The sequence below is a fragment of the Spermophilus citellus genome, assembly GCF_964194105.1.
Source record: "Spermophilus citellus genome assembly, chromosome: 18".
In the NCBI taxonomy this organism is placed as follows: Eukaryota; Metazoa; Chordata; class Mammalia; order Rodentia; family Sciuridae; genus Spermophilus; species Spermophilus citellus.
This window is the reverse complement of record NC_138200.1, coordinates 63,692,979-63,713,725: the sequence shown is the minus strand read 5'-3', so window position 1 is coordinate 63,713,725 and position 20,747 is coordinate 63,692,979. Positions and strand designations below refer to the sequence as shown.

General features: G+C 55.5%; 1 protein-coding gene across 2 annotated transcripts in view; it reads right to left on the bottom strand.

Moving 5' to 3' along the window:
- CMIP (c-Maf inducing protein) overlaps positions 1-20,747 on the bottom strand; it is a 197,296-nt gene that overhangs the window by 25,182 nt on the left and 151,367 nt on the right. The window contains exons 1-7 of one of the 2 annotated variants that reach the window (XM_081273567.1): positions 20,126-20,257; positions 15,484-15,645; positions 13,072-13,113; positions 9,328-9,390; positions 6,406-6,486; positions 3,251-3,354; positions 2,077-2,181 (exon numbers count right to left, since the gene is read on the bottom strand). In XM_081273567.1, coding sequence (XP_081129693.1) covers positions 2,077-2,181; positions 3,251-3,354; positions 6,406-6,486; positions 9,328-9,390; positions 13,072-13,113; positions 15,484-15,645; positions 20,126-20,143 — 575 coding nt within the window. In that variant the 5' untranslated portion in view covers positions 20,144-20,257. Of the gene's footprint in view, positions 1-2,076; positions 2,182-3,250; positions 3,355-6,405; positions 6,487-9,327; positions 9,391-13,071; positions 13,114-15,483; positions 15,646-20,125; positions 20,258-20,747 lie in introns of those variants that run through there. The other variant, XM_081273566.1, reaches the window with a different exon arrangement.

Here is a 20,747-nt window from a genome sequence, read left to right as displayed (position 1 = left end):
TGGTGGCCCCTGAACAAGTGCTGGGGAGGGGAGCAGGTGGGGCACTGGTGGGGCTGCTCCCCCTGAGGCGCAGCGAGCGCAGTGTCCAACTCTGTTCCTTTCCCCTCTGACCTTCCCCTAGGTGTGAACTGGGAGAGATTTCCAGTCTCCTTGTCCTCTGCCTCCTGTTCCAGGCGCCTCACAGAGCCCTGCATTCACTATTTTCTGCTCCTGACCCACTGCCACGTTAGCCAGGTGTGCAAAGCACCCTGCAGGCCAGGTGAGTCAGGTGCCAGGAAAGGAGCCTGGGGTGTCCTGTGCACATCTGTGCCTCAGAGCTGGAGTCCAAGGCCAGGGCAAGCGAACACCAGTGTGTACAGGGGAGCCTTGGGTGTCCGGGGGACTGTCTGACTTCCTTTTCTGTATTTTTTCTTTCTCTTCTTATCCATGCTGCAGGCCTTAGGACAGGCACTTGGGAACAACCAGCTTGTCCTTCATGTCCTAACCCCAGGGTCTGGTCACATTTGAACACCAGGACCTGGGGCTGAAGGCGTTAAGGACAGCAGCCCTGCCTTTTAACGCTCTGCCTCAGGGACACCCCGATTTACCAAGGCCCCTTTCCCACTCCTTCCTCTAACCCTCAAAGCATGGTGCTTGTTCTAGAAGTCCTGTCTGCACAGGGCTTCTATTATAGTGTGGATGTGAGGTGTCCCCTAAAAACTCACAGGTGACACAAGGCAAGAAGGTTCGGAGGAGAAATGATTGGGTTGTGAGAATCTGAGTCCAATCAGTGACTTAGTCCCGACAGGGACTAACTGAGTGGTAACTGGAGTGGTGGGTATGGCCGTAGGAGGTGGGAACTGGGGTGTGCTCTGGGTATATATTTGTATCTGGCGAGTGGAGTCCCTCTGCTTCCTGATGATGTGAGCGCTTCCCTCTCCACACTCTCCATGACATTCAGCCTCACCTTAAGCCCCAAGGAGTGGAGTCAGCCTTCTATGGACTGAGACCTCTGAAACAGTGGGCCCTCAAATAAACCTTTCCTCCTCTGCAGCTGTTCTGGTCAGGTCCTTTAGTCACAGCAACGGAAAAGCTGACTGAAACAGTCTCTGTGCTCCACTGCTTTTTCTTTAAGAAAAACCAAAGTCCACTCTGTTGCATCTTCAGCTACAGTGGGGCCTAGACACTGATTCCTTGGAGTTGTGCAGTGAACTGTCTGGACAACTGGGAGGCTGCAGCAGACATCATCACCATCATACACATGCCACATCTCCTCCAATGACCAGAGATCACTGCAGAAACTTCCTCGTGAACTCATGGTACCCGAGTGGGCCTACCCCAGGAGTAGACCTCCACCAGCAAGGAAAGGGGCCTGGGAACTGCCAGTGTCGGCCCTCAGGGGATGACTAACCTCATCCTGCAGTGGTCACCTGCTTGCTAACTCAGCTGGACCAGCTGTCCCCTCTTCCCTGTCTCCTTCTACCTGCACTTGCATCTGCTTCCACCTGCATCTGGGTCCAGGGTTAGCCCCTGGGGGATCTGATTCCAGGAAGAGGCCCTGCAGGACCTCCTCTGGTCCCCTGCTGCCCGCCTGCTGTGTCTCACCTCGCGAACAGCCCTTCTTCCCAACTGACACAATCCTACTGCTGATTGGTCTGCAGGATAGAACCCAGGCCTCAAAGGGCCAGGGGAGTGGTGACCATACTTAATCTCCAGCACCAAGAACCAAGCCTGGCCTGAGACAGGTGCCCAAGAAAAGCCAGAAGATCCCTGTGCTCTCAAGGACAAGCCAGAAACAGACCTCACTGTGAGCCCGTGCCACGTGCACACACCCACACACGTGCACTCACACATGTGCACCCCCACACACTGCACACCAGCTGGTCAGAGTCCTCAGCACACAATCTGGTTCCCAGAGCCGGTCACCTAGCAGCCTGTGGGTGCTGGCACAGACGCAGCGCTTGCCTTCTCAGCACCCTCCCAGGGCCATGCCCCCGTTGACACGCCCAGGGGACTTGGCAAACTTGAGTCCAGTCCAGCAGAAACTATTCCACCTCCCTGTGACCTCTCACCCATGCCCCCCGGGGTGGCACTGACCTGTTGATGAATTCTTCGTAGCAGGAGTAGATGGCAGCCAGGCACACGGCCACCAGGTTGGGCAGGACCCGGGGGTGGGGACAGTGCCCTGTGGGACCGTGCATGCTGGAAAAGAGTGGAGGGCAGGGTGAGCCAGCTAGCTGAGTGGCCTGGCACGCTCCCCCGTGTCAGTGGCTGTCACATGAGGGAAACAGGCCCCTTCTCCAGAGTGACAATGAGCACCAACTTCCTGGTTCACAGAAAGACTAGTGCCTGCGTGTCCTGGGGCAGCCACACCTGCACCTGCTGGTTCTGGAGTAGTCACACCTAACATTCCACTGTACTCTCAAAAGTGTACTTTTTTTTGGAAGAAAAAATTTTATGGTCATCTGGGCTTGGCATGGATTTAGGACAGTCACTAAGCCTTCCCAAGACAGGCCTCACTTGGTGAAACTCCACTAACCATAAAGGGGGCTGTAGGGGAACCTGAGGTCCCCAGGGTTCTGAAAGAAGGACACAGCAGCACTTGGGTTTGGAAACGCGCTGGAGGGTCAGGTGGGATACTTCAGAACTCTGAGGCTTCAGAACCGTTTTAACCACATTGAATTCCCACACTCACAGGGTGAAGTGGATACTTGGGGTTTCATTTTAGAGATAAGGAAACTAAAGTATGAAGAGAAAAGTGAAGAACAATACAAGAAAAGCAAGCGGGCAAAGCCTGAACCTCAGAAATGGGCAAGAGCAAGAGCAGCCGGCTGCCTCCTGGTCACGAGTGGGAGGTGGCCGTAAGTCCTGCTGATTCTCTAAGACCACCAGGGTAAGATCCTCTCTTAACCACCCGGTGGCACAAGGTTGAGGGACCTGGGGAGAAGGCAGCACTGCTTAGGACTTCCACCACTTCCCAAGTGCCTACTGAGCAACACTACCATGCTAGGGGCTGCCTCATGCAGTCTCATGGCCCCTGCCCATACAGGAGGACATGGGATTAGAGAGGTTGGCACAGTGCTACCCCACAAGCAGGCAGCTCAGCCCACACAGGGCTGGGAGGATCTAGTGGAGTTCCTTGTAAACATAAGACAACAGGGCTGCGGAACACCACCCAACTCCCCTGGGCGTCGTGGAATGGGAGTGCTGGGGCCAAGAGGGAGGGAAGCGGGCTCTCAGGCCAGGGGAAGAAGCCAGACGGGAGACCTACCTCTGAATAAACTTCTTCACCACTTCCATCCCCGCGTTGAGTTCGTTCAAGGCGAGGATGTACTCCTGAGTAAAGAGCCTCAGTCGCGGGCACTTCCCAAAGTCCTGCACACAGAGCAGAGGGCAGGAGTTAGGGAGGCACCTTGGAGCGGGTGGGGTCCGGCTCTGCTGGAGTGCACAGAGAACGGGAAGCCCCGCTTCTAGAAAGCGGTGCACAGTTCAGCACAGTCACCTGGAGAACCAGCACTGCCCTGGCTCTCGCCTTTGATGACCCATGGCACAGGAGCTGTCTGGGCTCAGCCCCTCCTCTCTCTGCAGGACCATGTGGGACCTGCAGAGCCCAGCCAGCCTCCCACAGCCCCAGGAAGCTAGGTACACTTCTGTGGCCACCCAAGAGTCTTGGCCCCTGCTATCTCTGAGCTGTGATCTGAGGCCCTCAGTCCAGCCAAGCCAAGGTGCCTGGTGCAGGCATCGACTTGGGGAGGACTCTGGACTTGCTGGGGGTGTGGAAGAGATAAGTAGCACAGGACAAAGTAGCTCCCTGAGTCCCCAAACCACCACACTTAGTAAGGAGACACCTGCTCCATCCCCAGAGTGAGGGAGTGACAGGTGGGAAGGTGGCCCACAAGCCGACAGTGCCCAGGTGCAGCCTCCCTGCTCCAGGATCCAACTAAGGAATGTTTGATGACACTTCCCTGGATAGAAAGCCACCACCAAAGGCGCATGGGGACCAAAGGCAGATGGGAGAGACAGGGGGTGCTGTTGCTCAAAGAAGGGTGTGGAAGAAGCACTGTGGTGGTGTGTGTATGGGGGTGTTGGGGAGTCCTGGGGCTGCCAGACACCTGGATGACCCTGGTCTTCCCAGTACATGCCTGGTGTCCTGGACAGCCAGCAGGGAAAGCCCAGAGCCATTCTGCCCAAGCTCTCTGGACAAGTGGCTGGCAGCAGGACACTGGTACCCCCTAGCTCATCCTATGCCTTCCACCAGGGGACCCATCAAGAAAGCCACCTGATGGCAGGGGCACTAGTGGTGAGCGCTTGCCCGGCCTGCACAGGCCCTAGGTTCCATCCCAACACCACAAGCACTCTATCCATCAGAGAAAAAAACACCCAAATCAGGGTTCTCACCTGCAGAACAGGAAGGCAGAAGGAGACCTCCCTTCTGGGCCCCCCAACTGCAGGGCTCCAAGCTATGGCTGCTGCTGCCCCTTCTGGGGTGATAGGGGCTGCACAAGCCCCCAAGACCACTGGGGCAGTGCCTGCTCACACTGGCCACAGCCTTGGCCGCTCACTGAGCATGAAGAAGCGGCCTTGAACAAAGGTCAAGGCTCCCCGTGCCCCACTGTGCTGCCAGGACCCCAGGTCTGGCTCCACCAGCCCCCACTGCCCACCGCTGGTCCTTCCCAAGAGCAGTGCATGCTCCTTGGTCCTGTCTGCAGTTCTCTCCTGACCACACTGTGGCGTTTAGTCAGTAGACACCTGTGGGATGTGGGATGTGGGATGTGGACGCTCCACAGTGCCTGACGCTGAGGAGTGCTGGGGTCCTCGTGCCTGAGGCCAGGCCACCATTGCCTCTGCTGACTTCAGGCGTGCCCTGCAGCAGTTGTGATTCTATGCAGAAAACTTAGGTGGGCAACACTTGGGCTGTGAGACTGAGAAAATACAAGGACAGCAGGCAGAGTTTTGACTCTTTCCCTGATGTCAGAGGTCCCCCCAGAACCCTGTGAATAATGACTACCATGGAGTATGCAAAACAGCAGGGTCTGTGTGCCCCAGAGACATCGCCTGGCACGTGTGCCTTGGGCACGTGGCTCTGCTTTGACGAGTTAGACCCCTTGCAAACAAAACAAAACCAAACCCAGGCCTCTGTGCTGGACCCTCACCACCCCACACGCCAGCAGGAAGAGGCCCTGTCCTCCCAGCTGGCCAGAGCAGATAGTGCTCCTCCTTAAAGCTAGAAGAGCCCACGTCAAGGCAGAAATCCCCTCCCCACCCTGTTGTCCTGGAGAGAACTGCATGCGGTGTCCCCTCCCACTTTTGGAAAACAAAAGATGAATTTGCCCCGAATCTAGAGGATTTCAGAAAAAAGCAACACTCCATCAGGGTGTGTGATGGCTAAGAGCAGAGAATAGGTGCTCCCCTGTGCAGGGACCTCAGCGTCCAGGCTGCAGGCCGCACAGTACCTCGTGGGTGGGAATGGGCCCCCTGGCTGCCTGCTCCTTGGCCCCACACCCACAGACCTGGGTGGGGCACCGCCTGGCCTTTCTGGGTCCCAGGCTCCTGTGCATTCGCTGTGAGGTTGATGACCCCGCAGGCACTCTCCTTGGCTCTAAGAAGGTGTGCGAGAAATCTGCGAATATCTGACTTCTAGCTAGGCCTCAGTGGCCGGTCAGTGGACCCTGCCAACCAAGCCTGTTTCCCTGTGCTCCTCGGCAACGAGAACACAAGGAGCCACAGATCACAAGTGCCGGATCCTGTAACTGGGCAGTTCAATTCTGTAAAGTCTATGCTTCATCCAGATTTCCATCACTTCCCCTAATGTCCCTTTTCTGCTCTGGGGTCCCCTCCTGGATCCCACATGATGTCTGGCTGCCAGTCTCCTTAGGCTCCTCTCCTGTGTCAGCTTCTCATCTCCCGGGTTTGGATGGCTAGATGGATCTTGGGCCCTCGGTTGGGATGTGTGAGGTTTTTCTTGAGGTGAGACTGGGGTGATGGGCTGCAGGGAGGGGTAAAGTGCACGGTCTGCATCACTTCATCTCAAGGTCCACGCTGTCAACCAGAGTCACTGCTGCTGACCTTGGTCACCAGGCTCTCCACCGTGATCTGCTTTTTCCCCCACCACACTGCTCTTTGGGAGAAAGCTGCTCGGCAGAGCCCCAGGACAGGGTCACCCTCAGGTCCTGGACACAAGCGCGTCCCCCCACCCCTGGGTCTGCTTTGCACAGAACGTGCCTCCTAAGCCAGTGCTGCTGCTGTTCTAACCAACTGTGAAAAGACTCTTCCTGTGGCCTTCATGGAAGAAAATCGAGTCAAGGAAGGTGGGTGCATGAAACTCCCAGCTCCTTGAACAGACTGCTGGACCACCCATCCCCTAAATCTGTGGGAAGGCAGGAGGTTGGGAGGCTGGGGCACGGCGATCGGGGGTCAGGAACTCACCATGTTATGCTTGAGGATTCTCTGGACCACGGGGGTGAACACCTCGATGACCACCATGGACCGGGGCCGCTCTCTGCAGTGCTGGGGAGAGATGGTGGGTCAACTCAGCTGGAGCGTCCATACAGCCTGCAACTTCCAGCGGGCCAGGGCCAGGGAGCCCAGCTTATTTTTAAAAAGCCTTCAATTTTTACAGCAGTTTTAGGCTCACAGCAAAACCACAAGGAAGATGGCGAGATGTTCCATATGCACCCGCCCACTCAACCGCACAGCTCCCCTCGACATCCCAAGGGCACGGCGATGCTTGTCCCTTGTCCCGGGCCTCGAAGCCACACTGGCTTGTCACTAGCACCCATAGTCCACTGTTTACACTGGGGTGTACCCTTGGCGTCCTACACTTTCTGGGATTGGACCAACGTGTAAGGACACGTATCCACCACAGCAGCAGCAGTCAGAGCAGGCTCACTGCCCTCAAGGTCCTCTGCGTCCTGCCTCCTCACCCTTCCCTCGCCCCAAGCCTGACAACCTCTCATCTCCCTTCTGTCTCAACAGCCTTGCTTTTCCCAGCACATCAATATAGGTTGACACCCCGTCTTTGAAATGTAAGAGACCAGAAGTGTTTCCATTCTTTTTTTGGATTTTGGAATATTCGTATGTACATAATGAGACATCTTGTGGATGAGACCCAAGTCTAAATAGTCATCTGTGCTTCCTACCCGGTTACACACAGCCTGGAGGCCGTTCTGTAAGTTCTACAACGTCGTTAGTGTGCCTGTGTTTTGACTGTGACCTGCCAGGTGAGGAGTTTTCCACTTGTAGCGTCACATCAGAGCTGGAAAAGCTTTGGATTCGGCAGCATTTTCAGATTTCAAATTGGGGATCAGGGTTGCTATGCCTGCAGCTGGAATCACACAGCGGGCAGCTTCTCCAGTGTGGTTTCTTTTATTTCTAATGTGCCTTTGTGGCTCGACAGCACCTCTCTCTCTTTTTTTTAATATTTACTTTTTAGTTGTAGTTGGACACACATCTTTATTTCACTTATTTATTTTTATGTGGTGCTGAGGATCAAACCCAGGGTTTCGCACGTGCGAGGTGAGCATTCTACCACTGAGCCCCAGCCCAGCCCAACAGCTCCACTCTCTTTAATGCTGGGTGTGATCCCACTGCAGGGAGGCACCACTGATTTTTATTCATTTGTCCACTGAGGGTTCTCGGTTGCTTCTGCGTTTGGGCAGTTATGAATGAAGCTGCTATGAACAAATATGTGTAGATTTTTGTGCGGATACAGAGTCGTTAGCTCATCTGAGTAAAAACCAAGGAGTGCCATGGCTTTTTTTTGGGGGGGGGTGGGATTAAAAAAGTGTCATGGAATAGGGTCTCTGATTAGCTTTTTGTTTCTATCTAAAAGTGTGAGACTGCTTCAGATGGTGCAGTCAAGGTCAAGGAATCTGCTCCAACAGGATTCTTATTTATTATATGACAAGACTCTTGCAGAACCAAGAGCCAGCACCCCTGGTCTGATGGACCTTGACGATCAGGTTCGACAACACCCAGGGAGCTGAAAATGCTCTGGCTTTAGCCATCCCAGCTGCTCTCCTTCAGCAGCATGGTGCTGTTTTTTTTCTGAACCAAAATGTAAGGCCTCCATGCTGAGCAGACCCCCACCCCACCGTCCTGCACACATTCATAACCCAGCTGGCCATGGAGGTGCTGAGCTGCCCACCCCTGGATGAGGACAATGGACCTGGGATATCAGAAACCAGGGCTTCCCTGGGAAACGAACACAGACGGACTTGGAAACCCAGAAGGGAGGCTGCCTGTGAGTCCAGACAGCTGCTTAGGCCAGGCTGCATCCCCGCAGCTTCCTGCTGGGCTCCCAGCCCAAGGAAAGTGGCTCAGCGGCTCACTGGGCCATGGCATCCTGAAAGGTGGCACCCTCCATTTTAGCACTTGTGGACTCCTGTCGGGTTCTGGGCCCTCAGACGCACCCCAGCACTTCAGGCCTACAGAGGTGTGCGTGTCTGGAAAGGATCTCTTGCTGCAGAGGCAGGCTGAAGACAAAGGCCCGGTCACATCTCCCTTTCCAACTCCTACCCTTGACACACAGAGCACTCCCTGGCTGGGGCTGGGCGCCCAGTGTACCCCTCCTCCCCTGGTGCCTGTTCTGTGGCCTCTCCAGCTTGTATCGTGAGTGGACACAGCGAGTGCACCTCCCCTAAGGGCAGCACATGACCATGGAAGGGGCAGAGGCCACCCTCATGTGCCCAGGGAGATAGGGCAGGAAGGAGGATGGGAAGCGAGGGAGTGGGAGTGGGGGAGCTCCGGGGAGGGGACAGAGCCAGGCCAAGCACATAGTAAAGAGCAGACAGGCATGTGGGCTAGTGCCGCCTCCAGCATGTGCCCGATCCCTGGGAATGCAGGAGGCCTGGCCCTGGTGCTGCTAGGCAGTGCTGCTGGGCATTGCTGCTTGAGTCCTGCTGCGAGGCTGGCTCTGCGTCCCTGGGAATGGACGCCTGGCTCCAAGGCTCCCCTGGGCTAACCTGGAACACTCCGCCAGCTTCCCCTGCCTAGGGAAAGCCCCGCGGCTGGCCCCTACTGTGGGCCAGCTGGTGCCTGGAGGAGCCTCGGCTAAGAATAACCCAGCTCTGACGTCAGGAGCCCAGAAAATCTCTGCAAACTGCTTCCCAAGACAGCCAGGGAGTTATTCCAAAGAAAACCCAGATGCTCGTCCCTGCCCCCTGCCCTGGGACCCTGTTCTAACTTGTCACCTGTGTGGCAGAGGGACTGTAGTCCTAAGAACAGGTGCCCTTTATGTCCTCTGCCTGCATCTGGGACCCTGGCCCCAGGCTGGAGGGCCTGGGTTTTCAGCTATTTTGTGTAAACCACCCCTACCGTGCGGACAGCCCCACCTCAGCAACACCATACCTTGCAAAAGAATTCACAGAGGTCTGGAGGGGGATGGTTGTTTTCCAGCAGAGGAGCGATGGCCTGAAAGACAAGGAGCAAGTGTCAGCTGGACGGAACTGTGCGGCAGCCCGGGTGGGGCTGGGCCAGACTCCTATAGGAGAGGTGGCCTGACAGGAGAGCAGCCTTCCGCCGTCCTCGGGCAGAAAAAGCCCATTTTCTGATCTGCGGACCACAACTCCCTCCAGAGGCTCAGAAAGCCCTGGTGTGTTCCCCTGGGAAAAACACACACACAATACATACGATGGTGTGTATAAATTTAGGGCCTGCATGGCCTGCTGCCACCCACTGTGTCCCCTTCAGACCCATACCCTGGAATTGCACACAGGACATCAGAGTGGGCAGGTACCTCGCCACTTTAGGCAAGGGCCTGAGCACCCTCAGGTTCTGGTTTCTGTGGTGGGTGCTGGAATGAACCCCCCACAGGTGCCAAGGGACAAGCATACAGGATGGGGGCACAGTCCCAAGTACGAGCCCTGACTCTGACGCTTGCTGGGTGTGGCCATAGAACAAGTTGCCTCGCCTCTTATGACCCTCAGTTTCCCACTTGGAAAGGGGCCCAGAGTCACCTCAAGAGTCACCTGCAGGTCAGGGCAAGCGGGGCTCCAGCCTTCACTGGTGGGCCCACCTTGTGCACCATGGAGGCTCGACTCACCAGCGGCTAAGAGCGCCCTTCCTAGTGGTGACCATCTAGTGTTCCAGGGCACACCTCTTAGCAAGCCTTCTGGGGCTAGCTGTGTGACAGTACTACCGGTTGGCTTGCTCCAGGGATCATTAGGAAAGGGGAGTAGACTGGCACTGACTGATGAGCTATTCAGGCAGGCTACCCGGGACAATGAAGCCACTGCAGGGGAGGGCCCTGCTTCCCAGCACCAGCCACAGGCTCACAGAGTCGGGCCCAGGCACGGGTCTTCTTGGCTAGGGTGGCCCAGGTATGGACAGTTCTGCTGGAGGCAGTGGGCTCCTAGCCTTCTGCAAGGGGTGAGCCCCGCCTGTCACGATTCCTACCACCATTCCTACCAACCAACCACTTCACAGTACTGAAGTACTGACCGTGACAACATCAACATCCATGACACTGAACCTGGCTGGGCCACTGCACAGTGTGGCTCGAGCGTCACTGTCTGTTGGGAGGTGGGTGTCGGCATGCCCTCCTTTCTCAGGTGGGGAAGCAGGTCAGAGATAAAGTCAGAGGGCCAAGGTGCACAGTGAGAAAGAGGTAGAGCCAGGAGGAAATGACATCTGTGACCCCAGAGCCTGCTGTGCCCCAGGCGGGGGAAGGCTCCACTGTTCAGACTGAGCTCTGGGACCAGTTGGGGAGAAGGGACCTTGGGCAGGGAAGTCCCCTCTTTTGGATAACAATAAGCCAGGCTGCCAGGGGCGAGAGTGACTAGCTGTACACTTCCACTGTCTGCCAGGGGCGGTCTGGTGCTTCCGCCGTTGTTTTACTTCATCCTCATGACAAACTCATGAGGTCCAGTGGTAGTTTCATTTGTACAGATGAAAAGAGGACCGGGGAGGTTATCAGGCTTGATCTGGTCACTGAATGATAATTTTTACATGTGTCACTAATACAAAGGGTTCTGTTCTTAGCAGAACTTTTCGACAAGCCTGTGCCCCTGTTCAGCCTGGTACTGCATTAACTCACAGGATCCCCCAGGGGCCCAGTAGAAGGGCACCAATATGTCCTTTTCACAGACGAGGAGACTGAGGCTTAGAGCATGAGGTTGGCTGGAAATGACTGAGGCATTTAGAAAGAATGGGGTAGACCTGAGGTGATTTAGCCCTCCAGGGGATCCCTAGCACACCTGGAGGCCTCTCTGTCCAGAAAGGGTGTTACTGGCCTCCAGTGGGTTAAGGCTGGATGTACTGCTAACCACTCAGCAATGCACATAAGAGCCCTCCAAAGAATGATCCTTCCTCAGATGTCACCCAAGCTTTGGTAAGAAACTCTGGGGCAGGTCCTATAAAACCAGGAAGAAACTGGAAGACATTTCAGGTGAAAAACCAAATGCACAACACCCTGTAACATCATGGATGCTAAAAATAAGAAGCCACATGGACTCTGGCTGCTGGGGTGTCCACCTGAGAAGGGGATCTCTAAGGAGGGCTCAGGCTGGGTGCCTTCTGTTCTACAGTGAGAACACACTCGGACGGCACTGCCCCATTCAAGACTCAGCCACCACTCAGAGTTCTGGCCTCCACGTCTCAGGATTCAACCAGCTGTGGACCAAAAGTATTTTGAATAAAACTGTGCCAGTACTGAGCATATATAGAATTTTTCTTGCTATTATTCCCAGAAAAGAGCACAGCAACTGTTTGCAGAGCATTAATGCGGCGGCATCAGAGGCTCTGGGTTGCCCAGAGCCCACTCCAAATGTGTGGGAGGGTACACCTCGCACTGCAAATGCCACACTATTCCACATGGGGTGTGAGCCGCCATCATCACCCTCAGGGCTCTGGAATCGATACCCCAGATACCAAGAGTTGACTGTGTTTTAAAGAAAATTAAAAGTTCTTCTGTTGCTCCTCCAAGCACACAGCCATGTCTGGACTTGGCTGTGAACTTGAGCCCACACTGGGTGTGGGGCTGCCATCTTCATTGACAGGCTGAGTGCCACACAGTGAGTAGGACTCTGGCAGGGCCTGGAGGCCAGGCAAGCTTGCACGGTGACACCCAGCTGTGACCGCCAATGGCTCCTGTGGCTCAGATGCCTGGCCGATGGAATGAAGGAAATCAGCTCACGCTACGGGGGGACTGCTACAGAGAATCACCTCGCACACTGGAGGACAGCTGCCCAAAGGCCAACATGACAAAGTAACTTGGGCTGGAGAGCTCCGGGAGATTCATGGTCACAGTGACAGCGAAAGCCATGGTAATAAGGAATACTGAAAGGGAGGCTGCAGAACCCGGGGCAAGGGCTAGGCCTGCCACAAAGCTCTTCCCTGTTCGGAGGCATCCTGCAGTGGGGAGGCTCAGCCAAATTAGCCGGATAAATACAGGTGCCTTCACTGCCTTCTGCCATCTGTAAAACTCCTACTGATCCTGCAAAACATACCACTGGCTCCTCTCCCAGGTGGGGCTGTCACCCCAACCCTCCACACCCCTTGTCTATCTTGTGGTTATCACATCTGTCCTCCTATAACAGACCACAAGCTCCATGGGAGCAGGGCCATCTCAGTCCCTGGGGATTCAAATACAGCGCATTGTGTGCAGTAGGTGCAAGTCCATCTCTTCCTTCTCCCTAGTGAGAGCCATATTTCAATAGCTTAAAACTGCCCAGGTAGGTAATTTACTCCCAGTGGTGCATGTATCATTATTGAGCCCCTGAAAATCCCATCTTACTTTATACATGATACGGATTACACCCCGGTTCTATCTGCAGACTAACTAGAAGACAGGCTCTGGGGTAAGAAAGAGATCGTTGACTTTTCTGCTCACATGGTGATGGCCGTGCATAAACACGTCTCTGCCACCTCCTGCCCTCACCTCCTGCAGCACACCCGGGCACAAACATGAAGTGTGCTGATCACCCAGCCTGCTGCGGTCCAGAGGGGCTCAGAAGTGCACAAGGGCGGGATGGCAGGAGCTTGGCTTGACGGAAAAGACAGACCAAGCAAAGGAGGTCGGAGCTCTTGTGCTTCCCGGAGGATCTCAGACTGGCTCTGGGAGGAGGGCAGAGGGTGATGTTGGGAGGAACTTACCACAATGATGTTCTCATGCTCCTGGGTGGTCAAGTTTGTGTTCTAAAGGAGAGAATGGAGAAAGGAGGAGGAAAACAACATCAAGAAATCAATATATTTGGATTTCAAAGGTGCACAGAGTCTCAGGTCCTTCAAGGGTGGCTGTCACTTTTTCTTTTGTTTTGTGGGGCAGGGACTGGAACCCAGGGCCTCACGCAAGCCAGGCAAGCCCTCTGCCGCCTGCCGAGCTGCCTCCCCAGCCCAGCCGTCTCTTCCTAATTCCAGGGAGGACGTGACAGAGGACTGAGTCCGTGTCCGTGTTTCACAACCACGTGGCCTGGAGGATGGTTAGCTCTCCATGAGACTCAAGTTTCCAGGGGGGCAAGTGGGGATCCTGCTAAGCACACCTCCTGAGGCTGCCGTGAGAGGACGTGGCGCTTGTGACAGCGACGCTGCCTAGAGCTGGAAGGCAGGTCGGGACACACAGAGAAGCACCTTCTTGAGTCTCAACTTTCAGAGCAACATATACTTAGTTTGTTTACCAAGTATTGAACCCAGTGCTTAACCTCTGAACTACATCCCCATCCCTTTTTTATTCAGACAGAGGGTCTCTCTGATCCCGGCCTGACACACAGTAGGCGTGCAGCACGTGGAAGTGTCTTTCACTTTCTTCCTTTAAATATTCTTATCCCTCTACTTGGGGGTCAGCAGACTCAGAAAGTCTGCCTTAAAGCCCAAGGGGAGCTGGCCACAGTGGCCACACCTGTGATCCCACTTGGGAGGCGGAGGTAGGAGGACCAAAGGTTCAAGATCACCTGCGAAGATTCTGTCTCAAAATAAAAAAACAAAAGGACTGGGGATGTAGCTCAGTGCTAGAGGGTTCAAGCCAGTAGCACAAAAATAAAAATAAAACAAACAAATAAATGAATAAATAAAATAAATCCCAAGAGGGCGGAAGGCCAAGGGGCATGTGGCTACTGTGAACACGCCTGAGGTAGGCTGGAACGCAGCCAGAGTGGGCAGCGAGGCCCACCTGCCACCCCCGCCTCATCAGGATGACGGGCCTAGCTGATCTAATTTGATGGTGGTGTCGTGGTCCAGCCTGGTGAGGCTGGAGGGCTGGGCAATGTGGCCTCCAGTCAGAGCCAGGCAGCCCCCACCACTGGACTGAGCGGGTCACTCGGTGCCCTGGCCTCAGGCCACGGTCAGGGAGAACGTGAGTGCCATAGGAGAAGCTGTACGTGTGGCTGTCGGCTTCCGCCTGGCTTATGAAAGGTAAGCTGTTCTCCCCTCTCTGGAGAAGTGTGAATGCAAGGCTGGCACTGGGCACGTGGTCTGGGAACTCAAGACCTTGGTGGCAATTCATTTCTGAGCCTGACTTTCCCCTTTTGCAGAGCAAGGCTGTCCCTCACCTGAGAACACAGCTATGCCCTCCCCCTGTGCCATCTCTGCTACCCACTCTCTACCTCCCAGCCCACCTCCTCCCAGCAAGGGACCCTCCATTCAGCACTGCAGAGGCTCCTATACCAATGGGCAGCAGCCTGGGCCTGCAGAGTGGGCAGCAGGACAGAGGGCAGAGGGCAGAGGGTGCAGGAAGCTCACCAGGAGCTTGCAGCAGTGACCCAGGAGGGAGGGGGCCAGAGGGACCACTCTGCTGGCTTATGACTCGTTTGACTCTGGGGTCATCAACTGCGGTGTGTCCGAGGGCCAGGCAGGTCAGGCAGACACACTGACGTCTGTAAGCTCAGAACAGCACCTGCTCCCACGTGCTCCCTCCTGAGCTCTGACAGGACTGACCCATGATCACCCGGGCTCAATGGCACTCCAGGCCCACAACAGACCCTGGCAGGTGCACATGCTCCCAGCGTAGGGCTGTTAGTGGGCCAAGGAACCGGGCTGCTGAGTGACCAGTGACAGCCCCAAACTGCAGCTTTCTGACCGTTTTTAAAGAAAACCTGGAAATTCTCATTTTGTTGTGAAATCTGATTTTAAACCTTTAGTGAGCTAAATGAAGCCTATCAGGAGGCTGAGTGGGTGATGGGGTAGAAAGCTGACAGAGGCCAGGAGGAGTGACTGGGGGGGCCGCAGGCACGTCACCCTCAGGAATGACCAGGTTTCCAAAGCCAGCACCTTGAACCTGGGGAACTCCGTTGCTACGGCTGTCACTGCCACCAGCCCAGGCTGAGTCTGCTCTGGGGGGCTGGCAGGGGCAGCAGCTCTTCCCTCCTCCTGCTACACTCCCTTCGTGGAAGCAGCTGGACCAACACCCAGGACCATAGGGTGGGAGCCGCTCGCTCCCTCTGCAACAGGAGAGGACGCGCCTGGGAGCAGCCATGGCGTCCGCTTCTGGGACAGGGCTGGTGCTCAGCGGAGGTGATGCAAATGGCTCACAAGGGGACAGGGGTGCAAAATCAAGCCAGGGGAGCGCCTTACTTCTGAGAGCAGTTTTGAGACAATTTCCAGTGGGGCTTGGTTGATGGAGTCGTCCTGCAGCGGGGATGTGAGGGCCATGTCCACCAGCGTCCGGATTTCCTTCAAGACAACTTCCCAACGGCCTGGGTTACTCAGGACCTTCTTGTATTTGTAGATCTTTTTCTGGGTGGGAGAGAGAAAGAGACAGACGTCACCGAATTGAGGAGGGCAGAAGACACGAGCTGATTAAAGAATCCCGAGCATTAGGCTGCGCACAGGCCCTTGGGAGGGACCACCCTCCCCACAAGGAGGGGACACCTGAAGAAAGGAACAGCTTCATCGAGGGCAGGCGCGCCTGCCGACAGTCAGCTCCAACACCGGAAGAGCATCTCCCACATCGTTCCCACAGTTTTGAAATGGCCCACGAAGGGGCTTTCTTTGAGTCAAAGGCATTGCTTCTGCAGATCCTAGGAGGTCCCCGGACAGTGGTGTTCAGCCACAGAACATGACAGCCCGGATGAGGGCCAGGACTTTGAGCACAGTCAGGCGGGGCCGAGCCCGAGGCTGAGCATCCACCTGGAGAGAGACAGGAGCAGCTCACCTCTGCTCAGCACCAGCTCCCAAGGCCAGAGTGGCTGGGTGGGGGCTGCTGCCTGCACCTGAGGCAGAGTCGGTTCCGCCCTCTGACATCATGGAAACAGAGCGTGTGTGGCGGAGGTCCCAGCCGACGCTCCCTCCACACCGTCTCCACGGTGGCCTGCCCCACTGCCCGCTTGCCTGGAGTCTGCCTGGATGAACTCCTTCATTAAGCGCGCCACTCCTTGGGGAAAGCCTAATTTTAGTGTCACTGAGCCAGCAACCAGCTGGGGTGACTTGTCACAGTTTCTGAGACAAAGTCTGAATGGGGGAAAGGGGAAGGAGGGGGGAGGGTCCCCTACTGATAGAGGCTCCAACAGAAGCTAGCAGGCCACAGGGTCTGAGGACACGGTATCAGCAAGGAAGTACTGGGAACATACTCCATGTCACACGAACAGCCGGCACTGGGCGCGGCGTCCCCGGAACAGGCGCTCCTTCTATAAACTGGGCATGAAGATGCCTCTCAGGCCTTTCAGTGTGTAAACCCTGCACCACACGGGCCGTTCCTGCCGCAAGTGCAGTCCAGGCGGGACGGGCGGCACCACCAGGAAGAGCTCTGCTGCCCATTCATTTCTGAAAGCCGTGAAACACACCCCACAGCAGTGAGAGCACGCTCCCCTTTCCTCCCTCCAGGTTTTTACGCCCCACGCTTGTCCGGGGCCTCTGGGTCGCTCGTCATGCCCCACTGTGGCCCACATAGACGGCATCAGGTGTGTTTCTCCCCCCTCATCGGCGGATCTTGCTTCTAGCTCCCTTCTTCCTCATTCTCCCTGTTCTTCCGCCTGTCCACATGCGCCCTTGCTCTCCTCTTCCACGCTCCTGGCCTCAGTGCTCTTTGCCCGCTCCCCCATTCTGCATGGGGATGAGGAAAGGGGCCCGAGGCCAGCAGGGAGGCAAGAGGGCAGTGTGCATCAGGAGGGCGGGAGGTCGGGACAGCTACCGAGCTTCAGGTCCTCGGGGACCGTCAGGAGCGCACAGCAAGCTCTGCTGGGGTGAACCAGTGGTGAGCGTTCTACTTTAACAACAAGACACATCTGGCTTGCCCAGGCTTCTCTGGAACCGTAACCAGCAGCCTTCCCCGTTACCAGCACCTGAGCTGCCCCGCCCCGGTGTGGGGAGCAGAGCGCTGCTATAAAACAGAACAGACACGGCCCAGTCAAGGACCCAGCCCACTCCAGGAGAGGACGGCTCCCCCGAGCCCAGAGCCTGTGGTCTTAGTTTGTGCCCAGAGAGCTGCTTAATTTTTAAATGACAATGAAACGGTCACAAAAATTCACCGTACGTGAAGAGCCCAAAGCTATTTAGTGGGACTGGAATCTTCCCACAGAAGGTTCTAGATCTGAGCATGGCCTGAGCTCTCAGAGCCCTCTCTGCTGATCAGCTGTGACTTACTTCTGAAAGAATAATGACTTCATTCTTTTTTGTGAAGATGATGCACACTCATTAAAAAAATTAAACATACCGAAAAGCACAAAGGAGGAAGACAGACTCAAAAGGCCTCCACAATCCTACAATCCAGAAACAGCCGTCATGATGTCAGGTGAGCGTCCTCCCAGGCAACGTTCATGTACATTCTGCAGAGTGTGACCAACTGTGGGACTGGCAGCTGCCACTGCAGCCTCCCCACACTCCACAGAGACTTGGAGGCCTCCTGTCCGAGGCAAAGCAGGCCTGCACGACACCTCCACCAGTATGGCTTCAGGGACCAGCCCCACTGTCAAAGACCCAGCCTTAGCACTCATCGGGGGCCCTCCTCAGAGCAGGAAGGACAACGGCTCTCTGGCTCTGTGAGTGTCTGAGCCCTGGCTTCAGGGCAGCATTCCCAGTCGGGCGCTGCCCCTGGTGAGCTGGTACGACGTGCCCGGCATGGTGCTAAGTTGACAAGCACTGTCTCACTCAGTTCTCACAATGATCCTATGAGCCAGGGACTGGCCATAGGTTAAGCCCTGTGGAAGCAGATCCTAAAGCAAGAGACTGAGCACAAATGGCTTACGACTTGTGAAGTGGTAAGGTGGATGGAAGGGGATGAGGCCCAGGAACAACCCCATGAGGCTCTGAAATCTGAATGCCAGTAACCAGAGAGAGGAGGAGCCAGGGACGGGCTGTGGGAACAGCAGGCAGGGGCTGCACCGTGACGTCACAGATCTGGAGTAAGGGCAGGCCACTGTTTCAAAAGAGGCTCTGAGCCATGGCTTGGGCAGCCTGTCCAGGGCCACAAGGCCCCCACTTCTCGGTGACAAATTAGCATATCTCTTCCCAGGAACTCTGATGAGCTCACCAGGCGATGAATCATGCTCTCAGCTTGAAACATGGTCCTCCCCCAGCCCTCTCTGCCAGCGGGTGGGGGGGGGTGCGGGGGCGGGGTGGTGGCCTTGTAGTTTGTCTGGTGTGGCTCCCATGGACACCGGATCCCTGTGAGCTGGGAGGTTGGGTGGACGGAGCCTTGGAACAGCCTTGTGGCTGGTCACACAACAGGTGTGAGGTAGAAGGGAGCAGACTAAGTAGGGTTGGCAAAGTACAACGTGTGGCTCCCTCAGCCCAGCCCCTGCCTGTAGTCCCATGAGGACAGATGGCCTTACATTCTTTAAGAGTTGTGACATAAAAATAAAAACCTAAAGTATATGCAACAGAAATTGAATGTGGCCTACAAAGCCCAAAATATGTGCTATATGGACTTTTATAAAAAATGTTTGCTGGGACTTGGCTCACAAAGTCAAATCTCTGCCCAGGAGTGATCGTGAAAAAAGATGCACAAGGTCATCAGCCCTCAGGCAGAGGCAAGTTAAAACATCTCACCCTTGCCAGGACAGCTGCAGTCAAAAAGATAATACCAAGTGTTGGTGATGATGTGGAGAAATGGGGCCCTTGTGCTCTGCTGCAGGGAAGGTAAACTGGGCACACGTTCGCAGTTTCTTAAAACACTAAACATAAGCTTCTCACGTGGCTCAGCCATTCTGTTCAGGGAATCTGCCCAAGAAAACAAAGACCTGCCCACAAAACTACTCCCGTGCCCATCAATGAAGGAGCAGGTAAGTAAGACCAGGTACAGCCGACAGACAGTGCTCCCAACACAAAGGACGGAGCTCACGACGCTGCATCGTGGGTGAGCCTCACCCACCACATGAGCAGAAGAAGCCAGACACAAAGGACATACTGTAGATTCCTTTTTATGGAATGTCTAGAAAAAGCAAATTTGTAGGCAGAGAGTGGCCCAGTCGCTGCCCAGGGTTGAGGAATGGCAACAGGGATTAAATGACAGATAAGCCCAAGGACATCTCTGGGTGTGTGATGGGCACGACTCTAAATTTACTAACACACAAATTCCACATTTACAAGTTTTATGGGATGTAAATTATGCCTCCAATAGGCTATTTCTACATGACATCTTAGGGTGTAGATGTGGAGGTCATCAGACAAAGCAAAGGCCAGCAGGTTTGGTGTTGAACAGTCCAGGATTTGAAGCAGACTTTGGCTCAAATCTGTGCTTTATTTCATCCACCCACCCACCCATCTGGCAGTCAGTCACTCATCTATCCATTCACCATCCATTCATCCACACATCTCCCCACCCACCCACCCACCTATCCTCCATCCAATCGCCCAACAGGCTATTTGGCACCATCCATTATGATAGGCCAAGCACTGTGCTAAACACTAAGACACCCAGGGCGAGCACAGCAGACAGGCCCTGGTGCTCGTGAAACTTACAGTCTGACTTGCACCTCAGTTTCTTTATCTGCAGAGCAGGAAAAAGTAACTACTGTCAAAGGCTTGCCGTGATCATCCACTAAACATGTAAACATAAAACAGCCTACTTCCTGGATAAGCAGCAACTGATCGCCTACCCCGGCCCGGGAGTGGGCAGTCCAGGGCAGGCAGGACTCGGGGGGCCCCCAGAATCTGCGACTCAGTCCCACAGCTAACGACAAACAGAGGCAGCAGGAAGAGCCTCCTGCTTCCCGTCCGGCAGAGCCAGCCACTCCACTGCTGTCCTCACCCTCTCCGCTTGTCAGGGAAGGGACGTTACCTGGGCAACACCCGCCATCTCTCTGGTAACAGCTCCCGCGGCAGAAGCAGGCACAGACTCCGGAATTCTCAGGCCTGGGAAAGCGGAGCTTGTGGGTTTTCCTGGGGAGGCAAGCTGTCAACAGGAACGTGCCCCTCGCCAGGAGAGGCGTGGCTCCGAATGTACTGGAAGCGGGCCTCGCGAGGATGGGGCTGCGGCTCTGCTGCGTGGTGCAGCCTCTGAGGCTCGCACACACACCAGCACGCATGCTCCCACCTGTCAGGGAGAGGACGCCACACGGATGCTCGAGGAGCTGCGGAGGGGAGGAGGACCCCGCAGACAGGAGGCGGCAGGAGTCACGGCCTGGCTTTGACTATCTCCCCAGGGCACGTCCTGGGTCCTAGAGCAGAGCTCCGGTCAGAAAGCCACTGGCCCAGGGACTGCTACCAAAGAACTTCACTAGAGTGAGCTAAGACTAAGATCCAGTGCCATGCCACACTAGTCACACGCAGTTGCTAGTGGCCACCACACTGGATGACACAGAGAACACTTTCATCATGGTGGAAAGTTCCATTGGGCAGTGCTGCCCTGTGGAAAGGCTGGGTCTAGCCCCGAATCACTCTATTTTATAAAGCGGCAGTTT